Genomic DNA, 16,883 nt, shown 5'->3' on the forward strand with positions numbered 1-16,883 from the left:
ACATCACTTCCTAAGGCACAGTAGGCCTTAGAGAGCGGGCTCAGAATCAAACCCATCTCCTCACTAGGCAGAGCAAATACGGAGACAACACAGCAGAGCCAGGCAATGTCCGCTGGCATGCTGTCGGGAGCAACTGCTTGGCCTGCTGCAGAAGTGTCCAAATGAGGCTGACTTCCCCGTGTCCATTTTTCAGGATTTCATCTCCTTCGGCTCTGGAGAGCCACTGGCTAGTGAGTACCGCTCCTTTGTGCTTTATCACAACAACAGTCCCAGGTGGTCGGAGCTGCTGAAACTTCCCATTCCCGTGGATAAATTCAGGGGCTCGCACATCCGCTTTGAGTTCCGGCATTGTTCCAGTAAGTGTAGGGGATGCATGCAGCAGCTTTGTGGGTTTGGGGTGGGTCCTGTGCTTTCTGTGGGCAGATCTACAGAATGGGTGACAAAGGAGGCAAGAAGGCAAGCAGTGGGAAGCCTGGAAGTGAGGGGGCTGACTCCTGGAGAAGCTGTAAGAATAGAAAGGAAAGAAGAACATTGAAAACCACAGGAAGCCCAGGATTCTCTGTTCTTTCACTGTTCTCAGTAAAACTCCTGCTCATCACTTACATCCTAACAAATCTGAACAGAAGGGGGAGACACAGCATTAGGAAAACTACACTTGTCTGGTGGGCTTGGGCCAGCCTGACCTTTTGGTGTTAGCAGGAAGTTGACTCAGCTCCAACAAGCCCCCTTGGAGTTTTCTGGGCATATGAAACATCTAGGAAAGTGTTGGTGAAGCTCAGTTTGTGTTGATCTGTGTGTGACTGCATCACCGTGCAGTTCTGGATGGTGCTGAAATGAGCCAAAATAATCCTCTCATTTTACAGATTTAAACGGCTCAAGACACAGATAAGCTTGTCTTCGTGGGCATTATTGGTCATATCTTCAGTTTTATTTCAGTCTTTTTGCTCTCTTCACTACCTCTTCAAGCTGGTTTTCTGCCTCCTCCAGCTTGAGGCCAGGGGTCTTCTGACAGTTGCTATGCCTCTGAAATGTAGGCACTACCAGAGGAGAAATAGTTAAGGCTTTAGAGAACTTTGGGAACAGAGTGTCAGGCATGAGGCACAGGAGAATGACATCATTAGGGCTGTAGTGCACACGTCACCTGAGCTTCAGGCAGAGGGACTATGCTGTGCTCAGAGCTGTGGCATATTTTTCAGAACTGGCCAAGCAGTCCTTATAAACTGGGCATATTAGGGTGTTTAAGAATGCAGGAGAGCCGGGTGGTGGTGGTGACGCACACCTTTGATCCCAGCACTCAAGAGGCAGAGTCAGGCGGATCTTTGTGAGGTTGAGGCCAGCCTACAGAGCTAGTTCCAGGACAGCCGGGGCCACACAGAGGTACCCTGTCTTGAAAAACCACAAAAACAAAACAATAGAGGGAGCTGAGGAGCTGAGTTCTTACTGCTCTAAATTCCCAGCGGAGTCCCAGGTAAAGGACTTGAGGGAGTATGGGCTTGGGGTGGTGCTGTTGTTCATTTCTACCTGCAAGACTTTCTCAGACTTCTTGCTTGGACCTGTCATTTGCTTTGGGTTCCAAAATAAGAAAAAGGATGAGGGAAACAAGGGAAAATGTGAAAAAGAGCATTCACAAAACATTGTATTTCACAGCTCGGGAAGCAGGACAAAGGCTGTATTTAAATGTAATCTGTTGGGTTTCCACCCTTTCAGCCTTGTACTTAAATCATGGTTCAGTTTTCTGTTGCTGTTGTTTTCATTCAGAAGAACTTGCCACAGAAAAAAGAAAACAAAATAATCCCCATAATCCCACAGAACGCAAATGCTGGAGTCATTTTATTACACAGTTTCCAAATATTCCTGTGTGTGTATATATTCACTAAATACTATGATTTTTTCATAAAACATGAATTATTTAGCCATGATATTGAAGGCCTACTGTGTGCCAACCACATCACCTGGTGCTAGGTCCACATTCCAGAACACCACAAAGTTTTCCCCCCACTGGGGGAGGGAGGGCAGATGGCTGAACAGTGAATGCAGAAGGCTGTAGTCTCCCCTTATCTGCAGGCTTGCTACCTGTGCTTTCAGTTAGTTCTGATCAAATATTAAATAGAATATTCCAAAATAAACCACTCCAAAGTTCTAAAGTCCATGCCATTCTGAGTAGCTTGGAGAACTCTTAAGAAGCCACACTCTGTCCAACAGCTGTAAGTCCTGTCTTTGTCCTGTGTCTCTGCTGCCTGTTAGTCATTAAGCTGCCCCAGTCATCCCAGCAGCTGCTCAGATGCCACAGTGCTTGTGTTCAGTTGACTTTACTTTACTTCCTGACGGGTCCCCAAATGCAAGAATAGTGATGCTGGTGTCTCCTATATGTCAAAAAGAAACAAAAAGGATGTTAGCAGTGCTGAACATCTATGTCTCTGTGCTGAACTGTAAAGCTTACTGTGAGTCCATACACATAGGGAAAACTGGTGGTTTATGTGGTTTAATACTGTCGATAGGAGTCTTAGAACACGCTCCCTGCACACTGGGGTGAACTGCTGTGTACCCAGAAGTGAATGGCGAGTGCAGCCAAGAAGATGGAGGGGCCTAGAAAGTGATGGCGCTTTGCTTCTGTTTATGTGGCACATTCAGGAACATGCCTGATAATGAGATACGGCAAGAAGAAACTAACAGAATTGAAGGGCTGAGCCATGGTGTGTCTGCGGACAGAATATTCCAGGCAAGGGGAACATTAAATACAGAAGGCATGAGGTTGAAACGTGCTTGGCATTTTCAAAGAATACTAGGAGAGTAGAGAGGTAACAAGGAAACCAGGCCTTACATTGGCTTTTGTGTCGTGGTGAGGCCTGTGGATTTTGTGTGAGAAGAGCCGGTTTTGAGGGATGGCCTGGCGGCTGTGTAGACCATAGGCCACAGATGGACTGTTTGGGAATAGGAATAGTGCTTGGGGGCTGGGGGTGTCTTTGCAGTTCTTGAAATAAATAAGAGATTAAGGTACTCTGCAGCAAGGTGATGGCAATTTGATTTTTTTTTTCTATAGATCATTCATGGATTAGGTGTGGAAGAAGGAGAAAAGTAAAAAATGACCCCAGTATTTGGTCCTGAGATTGAAAAATTTTTTTAATCAAGTGGGAAGACCACAGGGACCATCTGTTTGTGGATAGGTGGCAGAAACTAAACTTTCTGTCTTAGAAATTTGGCATCCATTATACATCCAAGGTATTGACAGGAAGCAAGTGAGGTCTGTGTTGAAAAGTTACATGTAGATTAGTGGTCTGCTGTGAATAGTCTTATGCAGTACTTGGGGCAGGGCGAGCCCTGACCTATAACATTTGATGATTTCTTTGGCATTATCATCCCAGCTTTTGAGCACTGACATGACATTATGGAATGCTGAATTAGGCGAAGATAGCTGTTTCCAGCTGCTGTGACCCAGGGCAGTGCAGCTGCAGCGCAGGGTCTGTTTTGATATTTTTAAAGCCGAGAGACTGAGTGAGATCCCTGAGTTGTTTGATAGCAGATGGAAGTCCAAGATTGGATCTCTAGGGCACATTTACAGCTGAGAAAATGAACAGCTGTCCAGTTAGAAGGTTGAAGGACAGTCAAGGAGTCCACGGGCTAAAGGAAAGTGTTGTTCTGGGAGACAAGTGGTCAGATGACATGTTAGCTGCTAGTGACACAGAAGATGAAGACGGAGAACTTACTCTTTTGATTTAACATCCTAGAAATCACTGGCCCTGGCTAGCAGCATGGGCGCCTTTGTGGTAATGAATGTGAGTTTAAGACTGAGAAGGAGGAAATGAAAGGAAAGCAATGAGTACAGACAAGTCATTTGAGAACGTCCGCAATAGAGCCATGTCTATGGGTGGAACAAGTCAGTATTGTCAAGATGGCAGGTCTTCCTAACTGAATCTAGGCCCAGTGTGGTCCTGGTGGAAAAAAAGCCTCAGCATTTCAGCATTTTTTAAAAATGAATAAAACAAAATGAACCAGATTCTAAAGTTGATATGAGAAAGCAAAAGATCCAGCAAAGCCTGTATAAAATGGAAGGTAAACAAAGTTGGAGGGGCCACATTGCATGACTTTAAGGCATGAAGTGCTTTGGGGTTGGAGTATAGCTCAGTTGGTGGAGCGCTTGCCTGGCATGCACAAAGCCCCATGTTCAGTACCTGGTGCCGTATATAGCAGGAGGTGGCCAAAGCCCCTAATTCCAGCACTCAGAAAGTAGAGATGCTAGGATAAGAAGTTCAAGGTCATACTGGACTACACAGTAAGTTCCAGATACATTGCAATAATCAACACAATATGCTGTAATGAAGGACTAGACAAAATATCAGTGGGACAGACCGGAGAGCCCAGATATAGATGGATTCTAGAAAGCCGAAAGATCTTTGACAAAGAAGCAAAGTCAAGTCCATTGAGGTACAGAGGCTTTTCAACAAACGGTACTGGCCCATCTGGTCATCCTCAGGTAAAATACAAATCTAGCTATAGACCTAATATTAAAAAAAAAAAAGTCAGCTCAAATTGAATTATAGAAAACATGAAACTTCAAAGTTCCTAGAAAGATTGCAAAGAAGAAAATTTAGATGATCGTGGGTTTAGCAATGACTTTTTATAGACAGAAACAGATCCATGAAAGGAAAAACAGATAAGCTAGAGGTCATCAAATTAAAATATTTTTCTGAACGCCTTAGGAACTGGGCCTGCAGGTACAGAAACAGGATCTCCCAGCTCTTCCTGGTGGCCCCTTTCACCCATCACTTCTAGCCCATCTCCAGGGCTTTGTGGATCCACCCACCCGCAAAACCTCTCTACCAGAATCCAAAGCAGGCACGCTAGGCTGGGATACAGTTGAGCATTGTTCCAGCCTTTTCCAAACCTTGTTTCTTCAGTTGCTGGTGGTGTACAAAGAAATCCTTACTGGACAGTGCGCAGAAAACGAGAGACTTTAGAGCCCTGAATGGGATGCCTTTATCGCAGTCCTTCCCATTTCCAGCTCAGAGATCTGGTGGAAAGAGGAGGAAGAAAGATTGTAAGAGCTGGAGGTGCTGGGTGACAGCGTCTCCCTGTGAGCACACAGGGTCTGTGACAGCGTGCAGAAGAACTACACAAGTTCAAATCAAGCACAATCCCAGCTCGGAAGAGAGCGAGTGCATGCGAAGTCCCACCCCTAGTCTAGAAACCATTTGCAATGGATGCCTTCTGGGAAAGGAGAAAATCAGTTTTCTCCAGTGGAGGATCACTGGGTATATCGACCACACTCTAAGTCAGGCCTCATGCCCGGGAGTAGTTGGACTTCCATTCCTTTCTTCTCCTCCTCCTCCTTTTTCTGTTTTGGGGTGTATGTGTCTGTATGTGTATGTCTGTGTGTGTGTATATATGTATGTGTGTGATAGTCTCTATTTCTGTTTGAATGTTTTGATTTTCAGTTTTAAGATTTCCCCCCCTGTTTTGTGGGGGTTTTGAGAAAGAGAAAGAACATAAAGCTGATGGGTGGGGAGGCCACTGAGCTGAGCTGCTGTGATCACTTGGGATGATTCACTGCCATGCTTACATCGGGAGAACACCCTGCGGTTATCACAGGCCCCTGCTTACTTTCACCTAGCCACACACCAGGGGACAATACAGCTGAACTAAAAGCTCTTCAACACCTACCCTGTTTGGGGAGAAAAGCTGCCTTCCAGAAGAGACTGGGGAGGCTTGAGAGAGCTATAGCAAGCTGCTTAACATCCTTGATCTCTGTTTGCTCTCCTATAAATAGCAGCTAGAATCCTCGGCATCAAGGCTGTACTGAATTAGGTGTCTTGTATCTGAAAAGTCCTCACCTCATCTCCGGCTTGCAGAGCAATACACGGAAGAAGGCATCTTACAATTTGTAGTTTCTTCCCAGGAACCTTGACAGAAGCTAAGAAAACAGCTTTCTGAGATCACTATCCTCACACACAGACGAGGGCAGAGCTTAAAAGCTCTCCTTTAGAGGCCCACTGACAAAGCATTGCTCCTCACATCCTTTCTTTTCTTAGTTAAACAGTATTTGTTGAGATCCTACTATGTCCCAGATTCTGTCTGAGAAAATAAACAGGTGAGAATTCTGCCTCTGGTGGAGCTTAGTGCTGAGGTGCTGGGAAGATGTGGGGAGAGAATGACAGTCAAGACAACTTTTAGAATGTCATGTCAGGTCCTGAGTCCTGTGAAAACGGCCAGGCAGGGAGGGTGACATGAGTGTAGGGTACAGGTAGGTATCCACCGCAAAAGTGCTCTCCAGTGTGGGAGGGCCTGGCACGCGCAGGCACGAGCAGCAGTGGTCGCTGTTCACGCTTCCTGTGTGAGATGTCAGTTGGATAAACATATTCTGCAGTAAGCAGGCTGTTATTCTCCTTTACAGCAAAGGAGAAAGGGGAGAAGAAGCTGTTCGGGTTCTCTTTTGTACCCCTGATGCAAGAAGACGGGAGGACCCTTCCGGACGGCACGCACGAGCTCATTGTGCATAAGGTACCAGCGACTCTGGGGACAACGGGCGGGGGCAGGGCACGTACTGCAGACCTTCCAGCTTTAGGAGAGTGAAGACAGAGGCTGAAAAAGAGCTCCCTCCACCATGGCTGTAGACCAGGCGTGGTGCTGTGTTCCAGCATGCAGAAGATAGTGGCAGGCAGGTTTCTGAGTTCAAGATCAGCCTGGTCTACATAGTGAGACCCTGTATACAGACACACACACACACACACACACACACACACACACATACACACACCACACATATATGTTGTAAACAAGGACACTGTCTTTCTTTATTACTTCTAAGTTCTCTGTCTTCCATGTCACATTAAATAGACATACACATATCTATACATACATATGTATTGTATGTCAAATCTATTCCTTACATGTTAGGCACATGTAAAGCCAGTGCTGAACCACTGAGCTCCCCAACCTTGAAACATATTTTTAAATGACTTACTATTCATCTTAATTTAAGAATAAAATTATTTGCGTGAATTGAGGATATATAAAGTTTTATAAAATTTACATATCAGTAGTATTTACAAAACTATTTTGAAGGTTTATTTAGTCCTCAGAGGAAGGTTTACTAAGTTGAACATTAGTTTTTACGTTTTGGCCTATGCTCTGTTATTACAACTTTTGCTTTTATTTTAAGTCACGATTCTCAAAAAAAATCATTGGAACGAAGTATGCTGTATAGGCATTAACATGAAAATTCAGAAAGTAGGAACTTCACCGAACTTATCTGAGAATACTCTCAAAACGAAGCACAGAATAAAATGTACTGTTTAAACATGTGTGCAGTTTTCTCAAAAATACTCCTGTGGTGAGGGCCCACCATCCCCCGGCCCCAGACTTCTTTCCTTCTTTCTGCCTGCTAGAGAACACAGAAGCCACCTGACAGGAGTTTCGCTAGCTTCCTGTGCCCTCTTCCCCCCACCTGAACCGTGGTCTGCACTCCTCCCTTCCCTTCTGCTTCCTGTCACAGGATGCAGGGAGATGCCTTCTCTGCAAAGCCAGTTCTGCCCCCAGCACCCAGGACCTCCCTCCTGTGTCCTCTCTCCCTCCTGCATCTGAGACTGTTTCCTATTCTAGTACATTCACCTGGGATGTAAACGCACCACAGCATTTTTCTCCTTTCTTTAAAAGGCACAATTTTCCTCTTCCCTTCCATCTCACCTAAAAACGGTCTTCACTCGCTGCCTCCCCAGTCTCATCAGTGGCTCAAGATATCACCGTTCACACGAACTCCCAGGGGCTACAGACCCTCGGGCAAAGAATCCTCTTTTCACTGTATTGGTGAGCTGCACATTTGGCAAGGGTCTTGCTGCGTTACCTTAGGTTGGCCTCAAAATGCAGTCTTCTTGCCAGTGCCTCTCTAGTTGCAGATATCACAGTCATGTTTAGCTCTGCCCAGCAACCGAGGGCTTCTGACGTAAGATACCCGGGCGTTTTCGTGTTGAAAAATCCCACGGTCCAGGAATACTACAGTGCATGTACTTGTCTCTGAGCAGTTGTTTTAGCGTCACAAGAGAGCTGTAATACACACATTCACTGTCCACCGAGGCTTCTCACATTAACAGGAAGTCCATCTAGCAATAAAATACTGTTAACAGAGAGGTTTTCTCTTGTTTGAGCTTCACAGGAAACTTTCCACTAATGTCATTTGGCTGTTCCTGGCTCTGCTCCAGACCCCAAGTGGCATTGAGTTGCCCGCCTCTTGCTCTGCTCTGAATTTGTATCTTCCCTCCCTTGCCTGCTTGGTAACTCTCTTATGACTGAGCTTAAATATCCCTTCCCAATAACTACCTTCCCTGTCCCTGCAGAACTAGTATCTGGTGGTCTTCATCACAGCTTTGACAGCAGTCATGACACAGGCAGAGGGTCTGGTGTGTGAGGCCTTCAACATGGAGCCTGGTTGTGTTTTTAATACTGAATTGAAGTATGGGAAAATTTAATAGGTGTATGTTAGTGGTATTAGCAGGGACTGTTCCTGTTGAAAAAGTCCCCACAAGAACATATTTTGTCACTAAAAATTATTTAGGTATGTTTTTTTCGTTAGCTTTTATTTATAGAATTTACAATCTGAAGAATTTATAGAATTTCAAGTTGACTCTCTCACGTTCCATAGTTTCAATTCAATTTTCTACATTCCTAAAATATAAACCCTTAATTTGATTAATAAACTGGGAATCCATTGGCATAATTTTCTCTGAGTAATTATACCACAAATCTTGAATATGTACAGATACTGCCATACGGGAAGACTATCAGGACAGACTACTGTGGTTCTCGGTCACATATCTTAGGCTGTGGTCAGCAGAAAGCCCAGCACATAGTGCCCTGTTTACAACAGCAACTGATTTTCACCGACTGTAAGCAAGAAATACAGCCTCAAGGATAGAGGCCACCTGTGCTTTTTCAGATACTTCTATGAGAGTGCCAAGGAATGCATCCGCATCCCTCTCATACATTCTGACTTCAGACTCAAATGTGGTCAAAAACTAATTCTTTCCTCTAACTTATGCTAAATTAACATGTGTTAAGATGACTTGTGTGGATTTCAGGCTGTTAAAGCAAATGTCCTTTACTTTGCCAGCAACATGCTTTTCTTCCCCCAGTCCCAAGTCAGGAAGCTTTGCTTCTCTAGAAGAGCAGCTGAGTGAATTCTCCCCTAACAGATGTACCCTCAGCTGTTCGTCAGAACATGGTAGCGGATCAGTTCTGTCTGTGTGTCCCACAACAGCACACATGTGCTCTAATGGGGATAGCTTTTCTCATTCTTGCATCCATGCTGTCTTCTTCCATTCCTACCTGGGGTTACATGACGAAGACATTACTTCAGCCAGAGCCCAGAGTAGGTCATGTCTAGGTATTTCCCAGAATGCAAACATCCACGCAGTCCTACCTTGTATAGGGAACAGCTCTAACTTTTCTGTAATGACAAGCTAGCCTCCTGACTCCGCTGCGCTACTCATATTTGCAGCCACAGGAACACCCAGCTCTGACCCTGACATCTTTAGTTCAGAAGTCAGCAGTGCTGAGCCCACATTACAGTCTCACCTGCTCTGGTTAGACGGCTCCCTTGCAGTAGTGGCCCTTCTGCTACCTGGTGGAGCAACGTCTGAGCATTGCGTGCATTCCAGAAGAGAGCTGTTGCTCCTGCTCTCCTAAGAGTGAGCTCTGGACTCTGTATCTCCTAGTAGCATAGTGGATAGGGCCAAAAATCAGTAAAAGATATGTGATAAGAATTTCTTTGTATTTCATTAAATTTCTACCAAGAGTTGAATGCTTTTATTGTTTGATAGGCAAAATCTGCTGTCTCTGTCTCTGTCTCTGTCTGTCTGTCTGTCTCTCTCTCTCTCTCTCTCTCTCTCTCTCCCTCTCTCTCCTCTATTCTTGAAAGAATATTTTAAAATACCTCTTGGGCTCACTGTGTTGTTCGTCGTGACGGTTATGTTTTGTACCTGAGCGTGGTACAGTTAGACAGTTTAGCCACAGGAAGCGATTGAGGCGTCATGTCTCATACTGTGAATGCTAAGGTTTTAGGGCCCTGGGATGGTAGGCAGATGAAGCCAAGCAGGATTGGTGGAAGTAAGCTGGCCGTTATGGCTGGGCCACAGGTAGAGTCTCCTTGGCACCCTGCAGAGCCAGGGCACAGCCATCTGTCCTCAAGAGTGGCCAGTGCCATAAGAATAGGGGAGCTAAGCAGCAGTCCCCAGGTGCGGACAGAATAACCTGAGCGCTAACTAGGGAAGGGGGCTGTGTTAAGAGGGGTTCTATATTTCCTTGGGAAGAGGCCTGGGAACAGCTGGAGTGAACGTCAGCGCTGGGTTTGGTGTTTGTCATGTAGAAGGTTACATATCTGCACAAAGGACACACCAGGCTGGAGCTGGGAGGCCAGATCATGTGCCTAACTCCAGAGCCCAGGTACACTTGAAGAGTGGGATGAGTGTGGGTTCGTGACATGATGTCCCAATGAGGAACAAGTGGGGAAGCAGATATGCAAGAGCCCAGAACATTCTCTTGCCTAAACAGTTTTCTAAAGAAAATATTGAAGTATTTAGTTTATAATGTTTTCTTTAAACTCTGCGTATTTTCTGGAGTCTTTGTTCTCTGTAAAGTATCTTGAGGAACAAAAGAATCCATTTGGAATTGCATGGGCAGAAGAGAACCAGTGCTTGTGTTTCAGAGCAGCATTGCTGGCAAGAACACCCTGTAACATCCCCCTGATTCTCAACTCACTGGAGAGGTCTTTCCTAAGGGCTTATTTTTTAAAAAATGTTTGTGCATCACACAAAATGGTGTCAAGTACCAAAGGGATTCTGTGGTTACCAAGACACTAACAAAATTAGACATATTTGAACAGATATAGAGTGTACTTCATATGGGTATCAATTAAACGCATTTTAAGTATTTACGCATACTGGCACCTGCAGAAGCAAGAAGAGCATGTCCGATCCCCTGGAGCCGGAGGTAGAGCGGTTGTGAGACACCTGATACAGTGCTGGGAACACAGCTTGGCTTCTCTCACAGAGCGGAAAGTGCTCATAAGTGCTGAGCGTCTTTCCAGCCCCCAGTGTTTTATATTTATTTATGTGTGTGTGACGTTTGCATGTGGAGACGCACATCAGCCATGGTACACACGTTGGGGGATACACACGAGAAGACATCCTTACCCTGTTCCTTGTTGGAGGCTGGTTCTCTCCTGTTATTGTCACTGCACTGCGTACTCTAGGCTAGCAGGCCTGTGAGCTTCTAGAAAATTCTTCTGTTTCTTTTGCCGTCTCACTATAGGAGTGCTGCGATTATAAACACACAATATTTTCAGCTTTAACATGGGCTGTGGGGGATCCAATTTCACATCTTCAGGCCTGTGGAGCAAGTGCTTTTACATGCTGAGCTGTCTTCCAAGGAGAGTTTGAATTTTATACCCCAAATAAGTTAAGTTGTGCCTGTTCTATATGTTTTACAATAGTTCCACAATATTTAATTTAAGATCACCATTGTCACTACAAAAGTAATATGCAAATCAGATAAGACAAAAAACATCGTAATGTTCTGTCACTGCCTGGCAGCCTATTAGCATGTATCTGTTTAGATGTTTTGCTGTAATAGTAATAGATGATATTTATTTTAAGTCTGCTTTTGTGGTTAAAGATTTTTTTCAATCACAAATTATTTTTTATTATTTTCATTTTGAGAAATGCACATTGATTTTTTTTTCTAGTTCCATCTATTTTCCTGCAAATTTCATGATGTCACTTTTTAACAGCTGAATAATACTCCACTGTGTACATGAGCCACATTTTCATTATCCATTTTTCTGTTGAGGGACATGTAGCTTGTTTCTAGTTTCTGACTATTATGAGTAGAGGAGCAGTGAACATGGTTGAGCAAGTGTCCCTGTGGTAGGATGAAGCATCCTTTGGGTATATGCCCAAGAGCGATGTAGGTGGATCTTGAGGTAGATAGATTCCCATGTTTCTGAGGAACCACCACATTGATTTGCATAGGGGCTGTACTAGTTTCACTCCCATCAGCATTGGCAGAGTGTTCTCCTTGCTCCAAATGCTTACCAGCATAGAGAGTTGCTCAGTTTCTGTGACTTTGCAAGCTTTCTGTTGTCTCTGTTGTTGTTGAAGTCCAGCATTGATCTGCACTGGTCAGTAGTACCCACTGAGTTATTTCAAGATTTTTTGTATCTGCTAAGACTTGCTTTCTCTCTAAGTATGTGGTCAGTTTTGGAGAAAGTTGATCAGGTGCAGAGGGGAAGGTATGTTCTTTTATGTTTAGGTGAAATGTTCTGTAAGCATCTGTCAGGCCCATTTGGTTTAAAAGGTCTGTTAGCTCTGTCATTTCTCTTGTTTTGTCTAGATGACCTTTCTCTTGCTGATAGTGGAGTACTGAAGTCTCCCACTCTAGGTGTGTGAGGATGTGATTTAAGCTGTAGTAGTGTTTATTTTACATCCTGGGTGCCCTTGTGTTTGGGGCCTAGATGTTAAGAACTAAAATGCGATCTTGGTGGATTTTTTTCCTTGATGAATATGTGCTGTCTTTGCCCATCTCTGTTGATAAGGTTTGTTTTGAAGTCTACTTTGTTAGATATTAAAATAGTTAACACCAGCTTGTTTCTTAGGTCCATTTTCTTGGAATATCTTTTTGTAACACTAAGGGATGTCTATCTATGATATTGAGGTATGCTTCTTGGATGCAGCAAAAGGATGGCTTTTGTTTTTTGCATCCATTCTAAGCCTGTGTCTTTTATTGGGGGATTGAGACCATTGATACTGAGAGATATCAATGACCAGTGATTATTTGATTCTTATTATTTTGTTGTTGGTGGTAATGGTGGTGGTGGTGATGGGGTGGGGATGGATGAGTATGTGTGTGTGCATGAGTTTTTCTTCTTTTGATTTTACTGCTTTTGGATTATTTATTTCCTATGTTTTCATGGTTGTAGTTGACCTTCCTAGATTGGAGTTTTTCTTCAAGCATCATCTCTGTATGGCTGGATTTGTAGATAAATATTTATTAATTTTGGTTTTATCATAGGGTATCTTATTGTCTCCATCTATATAATAAGGAATTTTGCTGGGCATACTAGTGTGGGCTGAAATCTGTGTTCTCTCAGAGTCTGCAGCGTCCAGGACCTTCTAGATTTTAGAGTCTCCACTGAGATCAGACATAATTCTAACAGTTCTTCTTTTTATGTTACTTCATTTTTTTCCCTTGCAGATTTAAATAGTTTTTCTTTGTTCTGTACATTTAGTGTTTTAATTCTTATATGCCAAAGGGACTTTATTTTCTTGTCCAATCTATTTGGTATTCTGAATGCTTCTAGTACCTTTCTTTATAGGTATCTCCTTCTTTAGGTTAGGAAAATATTCTGTGATTTTGCTGACAATAATTTCTTGGCTTTTGAGCTCCTTTATTTTTCTGTTCATGGTGTCCCAGATTGCCTCTGTGTTTTGTGTGAGGAAATTTTTAGATTTAACATCTTCCTTTAGTGATGGATCTATTTCTTCTATCATATCATTAATACCTAAGATTCTTTTGTGTCTATATTGTTGGTGACATTTTCCTCTGTGATTCCTGTTCCAATTTCCAAAATTTTTATTTCCAGCATCCCCTCTGTTTGGGTTTTTCTTCATAGATTCTACTTCCATCTCCAGATCTTGAACAGTTTTATTCATTGCCTTACACTATTTGCATGTGTCTTCCTGGATTTCTTTAAGGGGTTTACTAATTTCTTCTTTAAATAACTCTATCATCTTCATACAGGCTGTTTTTAGGTCTTTTCTTGGGCTTCAACTACCTTGGAATATTCAGTGCCTGCTGTGCTAGGGTTTCAGCAGAGACAGACTGTCCTGGCTGTTATTGGTTGTGTTTTGGCTCTGACATCCAGGTATTTGGGATTGGGGTGGTCATAAGTCTGTGATGGGATCTGGTTTTGTCTCTGCTGGGTGAGTGCTCTGTTCCTTGGCTTCTGCTTCCTCCCTGAGTACAGGAGAGTGTGGTGGCTGTGTGCTGCCTGGTAGGAAACTTTCTGAGGACCTGTTTCCCTGGAGCGGTCAGCTGTTGTGTTTTCAGGGTGTGGCTGCAGATGGTGGAGGCTAGGATTATGGGATGAGTTGGGGAAAGGAAGGTTTGGGGAGAAGGTCTTTCCTCTATTGGGGATGGGGTCAAAAAGAAAAGGGGGTCTTGCAGCAGGTTTTCTGCTACAGAGCTGTCAGTGAGACTGGGGGACTGCATGAGATCTCGTGGAGCAGACATGCAGGGTCCACAGTCACCCTAACCCTGGCAAGAGTGACCCTTGTGTTAGCATGAGTGCCTGCTGGGGTTGGGGCTGGGACAAAGCAATGAGCTGGAGAAGAGCAGTTAGAAGCAGAAGTCTGTGGGATCCACAGGAGATAGAAATAGGGGGGCAGAGAAGGCTACCACAGGTGTTCTGCTGCTGCAGCCTTGACTGTCCTGGAACTTCCTCTGTAGACCAGGTTGCCCTCAGACTCACAGAGATCCACCTGCCTCTGCCTCCTGCAGTAATGAGTGCTGGGATTAAAGGCATGTGCTGCCTCTGCCCGACTAATTCTATTATCTTGACTGGTGACTTTCAAAGTGACAACAGCTCAACAACTCTCAGATGACATGTTTTAGAAGTGTAAGGCTCTTTTGAAAAGTCTTCTGATCATTGTCAAATGTGTTTTCTTTGATATTTGCAGTGTCTCCTAGACCATGTTAAGGCCTATATAATCTAAGACTTGTAACAAGAGGATGAGGCTTTAATAAAGGCAACAGGAATGCTAAGTGGTTCAATGCCCTGACAGTATTTACACTCGGAGACAGAGCTCAGCTCAACTCAGATTGACCAGCATCCACATTCCCTACTTAATTCTTTTATATATATGTATTTTTTGGTGGAGTTTCCTTAAAAGTCAGATTCTGTTTATAATCCTGTTCGGAATGTTTTCAGTTCATAATGCTAGAAGAGGAAATTATGTTTAATAATTCTTCTGAGATCTTGCCCTCTGTTATTAATATTTTCTTCACAGTGTGAAGAGAATACAACCCTTCAGGATACTACCCGCTACCTCAAGCTTCCGTTTTCCAAGGTCATCTTCCTTGGGAACAATAATCAAACAATGAAGGCCACAAAGGAGTCCTTTTGGATAACATCATTTCTCTGTTCCACAAAACTCACTCAGAATGGTAATGTATGATTCAAGTCTCTCGCCTAAGGGCACATGTGAACTGGATGTATTTTGGTAAGCATATTCAGCGAGAATTAAAGTATTTACAAATTTCTTGATCCTTTTGTTTAGGATTTCTAATCAAATGAGAACAGTAATGACCCCATGCATGTGATTTATGACTTAAGCATTAGCCCAGTGTTGAAAGCCAGCTGTCAACAACTCCTCAAAGAAACCATTAAAATTCAAGCTGCCCTTAAATGCAGGAAAGGATGAAAAGCGCCTCCATCTTAAATCTCATGTTTTATAGCACCATAAACAGTGCTAATTGCAGGCTTTAGGATAAAGCGTGTTTTTTTGTTGTGGTTGTTTAATTAGATGGATATTGCTTTTCTGCTATAGCAATGCTTTTTATGTCACTAATTGTTTAGCAAGTTATGATTAATAAAGCAAGTGCAGCTCCTTGGCAAATTGTTATGAAAACTGAATCTGTAATGAAAGAAGTAAATTAAATATTTTTAAATTTTTCATGGTTGCCATATACAGCTCTGGCTAGCACCCTGCATACTGTATTAATAAATTAGATGCAGTTTGTTGAGGGGAATCATTTCATTTCAAGGCATTGTGTCTCATGCAGCTTCTATACCCAAGCTTTTTCTCTCTTTTTTGGTATTATGGAACAGTTTGTAGAAAGAAATAATTGTCTCAGAATATAGTGTCAAAAAGGCAACAAAAGATAGCACTATGGTATTGACCCCCCTTTTAATTCTCTCTCGGTAGCATGGCTGTTGTATTTACATAAGACAAATAGTTGTGTTCAGCTGTTTTAGACTTTATTAATATCCAGTGTTTAATGTTTTAACTGAAATCTGACCTCTACTGAAATAACTCAATGACTATAAATAAAGCATTTACCAACCTCGGGGAGGTGGAGGTTATGAAGATAATAAAATCAGTTGGCTTCTCGGACAACATTTATATTTATCCTACATAAGGTTTTGTGTGTCTATGTAGTTCTTACTATTAATTAAAAGTTCTAGCTAGAATGTTTCAGGGTTGTATTTATTGAATAGTGTTGCTATAACAATCACCACAGACTTTCTAGCCTAAAGTGACAGAAATGTGCTAGTCTATGCTTCTGCAGTCAGAGAAGTAAAATCTGTTTCATGTCAGGGCTGCTGTGTCTCTCTCTTCTGGAGGTGATCTGGCAAAGTCTTTATCTTTTCTAGTTTCTAGAAGCCATCTGCACGACCTGAATTGTGACCTCTTCCTTCGTAGGAAGCTAACAGAGCAACGTCTTCAAATTTCTCTAACCCTGACTCTCTATAATTTCTTGAGGTCCCTTCTGATTACATTTACTTGGAAAACCCAATTTCATCTCCTTGTTGTCAGAAATTTAACCATGTTATAAAGTTTCTTTGTTGATTTAAGATAAACATTCTATTTCTAGGAATTAGCAGATAGACATAGTTGAGGTTTGTTATCCTGCCTACCACACAGATAATCTTACTGACAAAATTTCATGAATTTTTGATAGTTTTAGGGCTTTAGTGTTAGAATTATAGCCATAAGCTAGGAGAATCCAGGTCCCAAAGACTCAAAACTGCTTCCTTATAAAAGCAAGAGAGTCAGTCACTCCACCCTTCCTAGCTCTTGAAACACACTATTCATTTCTTGGCTCATTCTGAGCTA

The 16,883-nt window shown here is 43.0% G+C and overlaps 1 protein-coding gene across 4 annotated transcripts in view; it reads left to right on the forward strand.

Annotated features, from left to right (window-relative positions):
* Dock4 (dedicator of cytokinesis 4) overlaps positions 1–16,883 on the forward strand; it is a 385,661-nt gene that overhangs the window by 244,414 nt on the left and 124,364 nt on the right. For all 4 annotated transcript variants that reach the window (XM_060367419.1, XM_060367426.1, XM_060367422.1 and 1 more), the window contains 3 exons: positions 194–356; positions 6,389–6,495; positions 15,054–15,210. In XM_060367419.1, coding sequence (XP_060223402.1) covers positions 194–356; positions 6,389–6,495; positions 15,054–15,210 — 427 coding nt within the window. The remainder of the gene's footprint in view (positions 1–193; positions 357–6,388; positions 6,496–15,053; positions 15,211–16,883) is intronic.

This window comes from Meriones unguiculatus, chromosome 1, assembly GCF_030254825.1.
Source record: "Meriones unguiculatus strain TT.TT164.6M chromosome 1, Bangor_MerUng_6.1, whole genome shotgun sequence".
Classification (NCBI taxonomy): Eukaryota; Metazoa; Chordata; class Mammalia; order Rodentia; family Muridae; genus Meriones; species Meriones unguiculatus.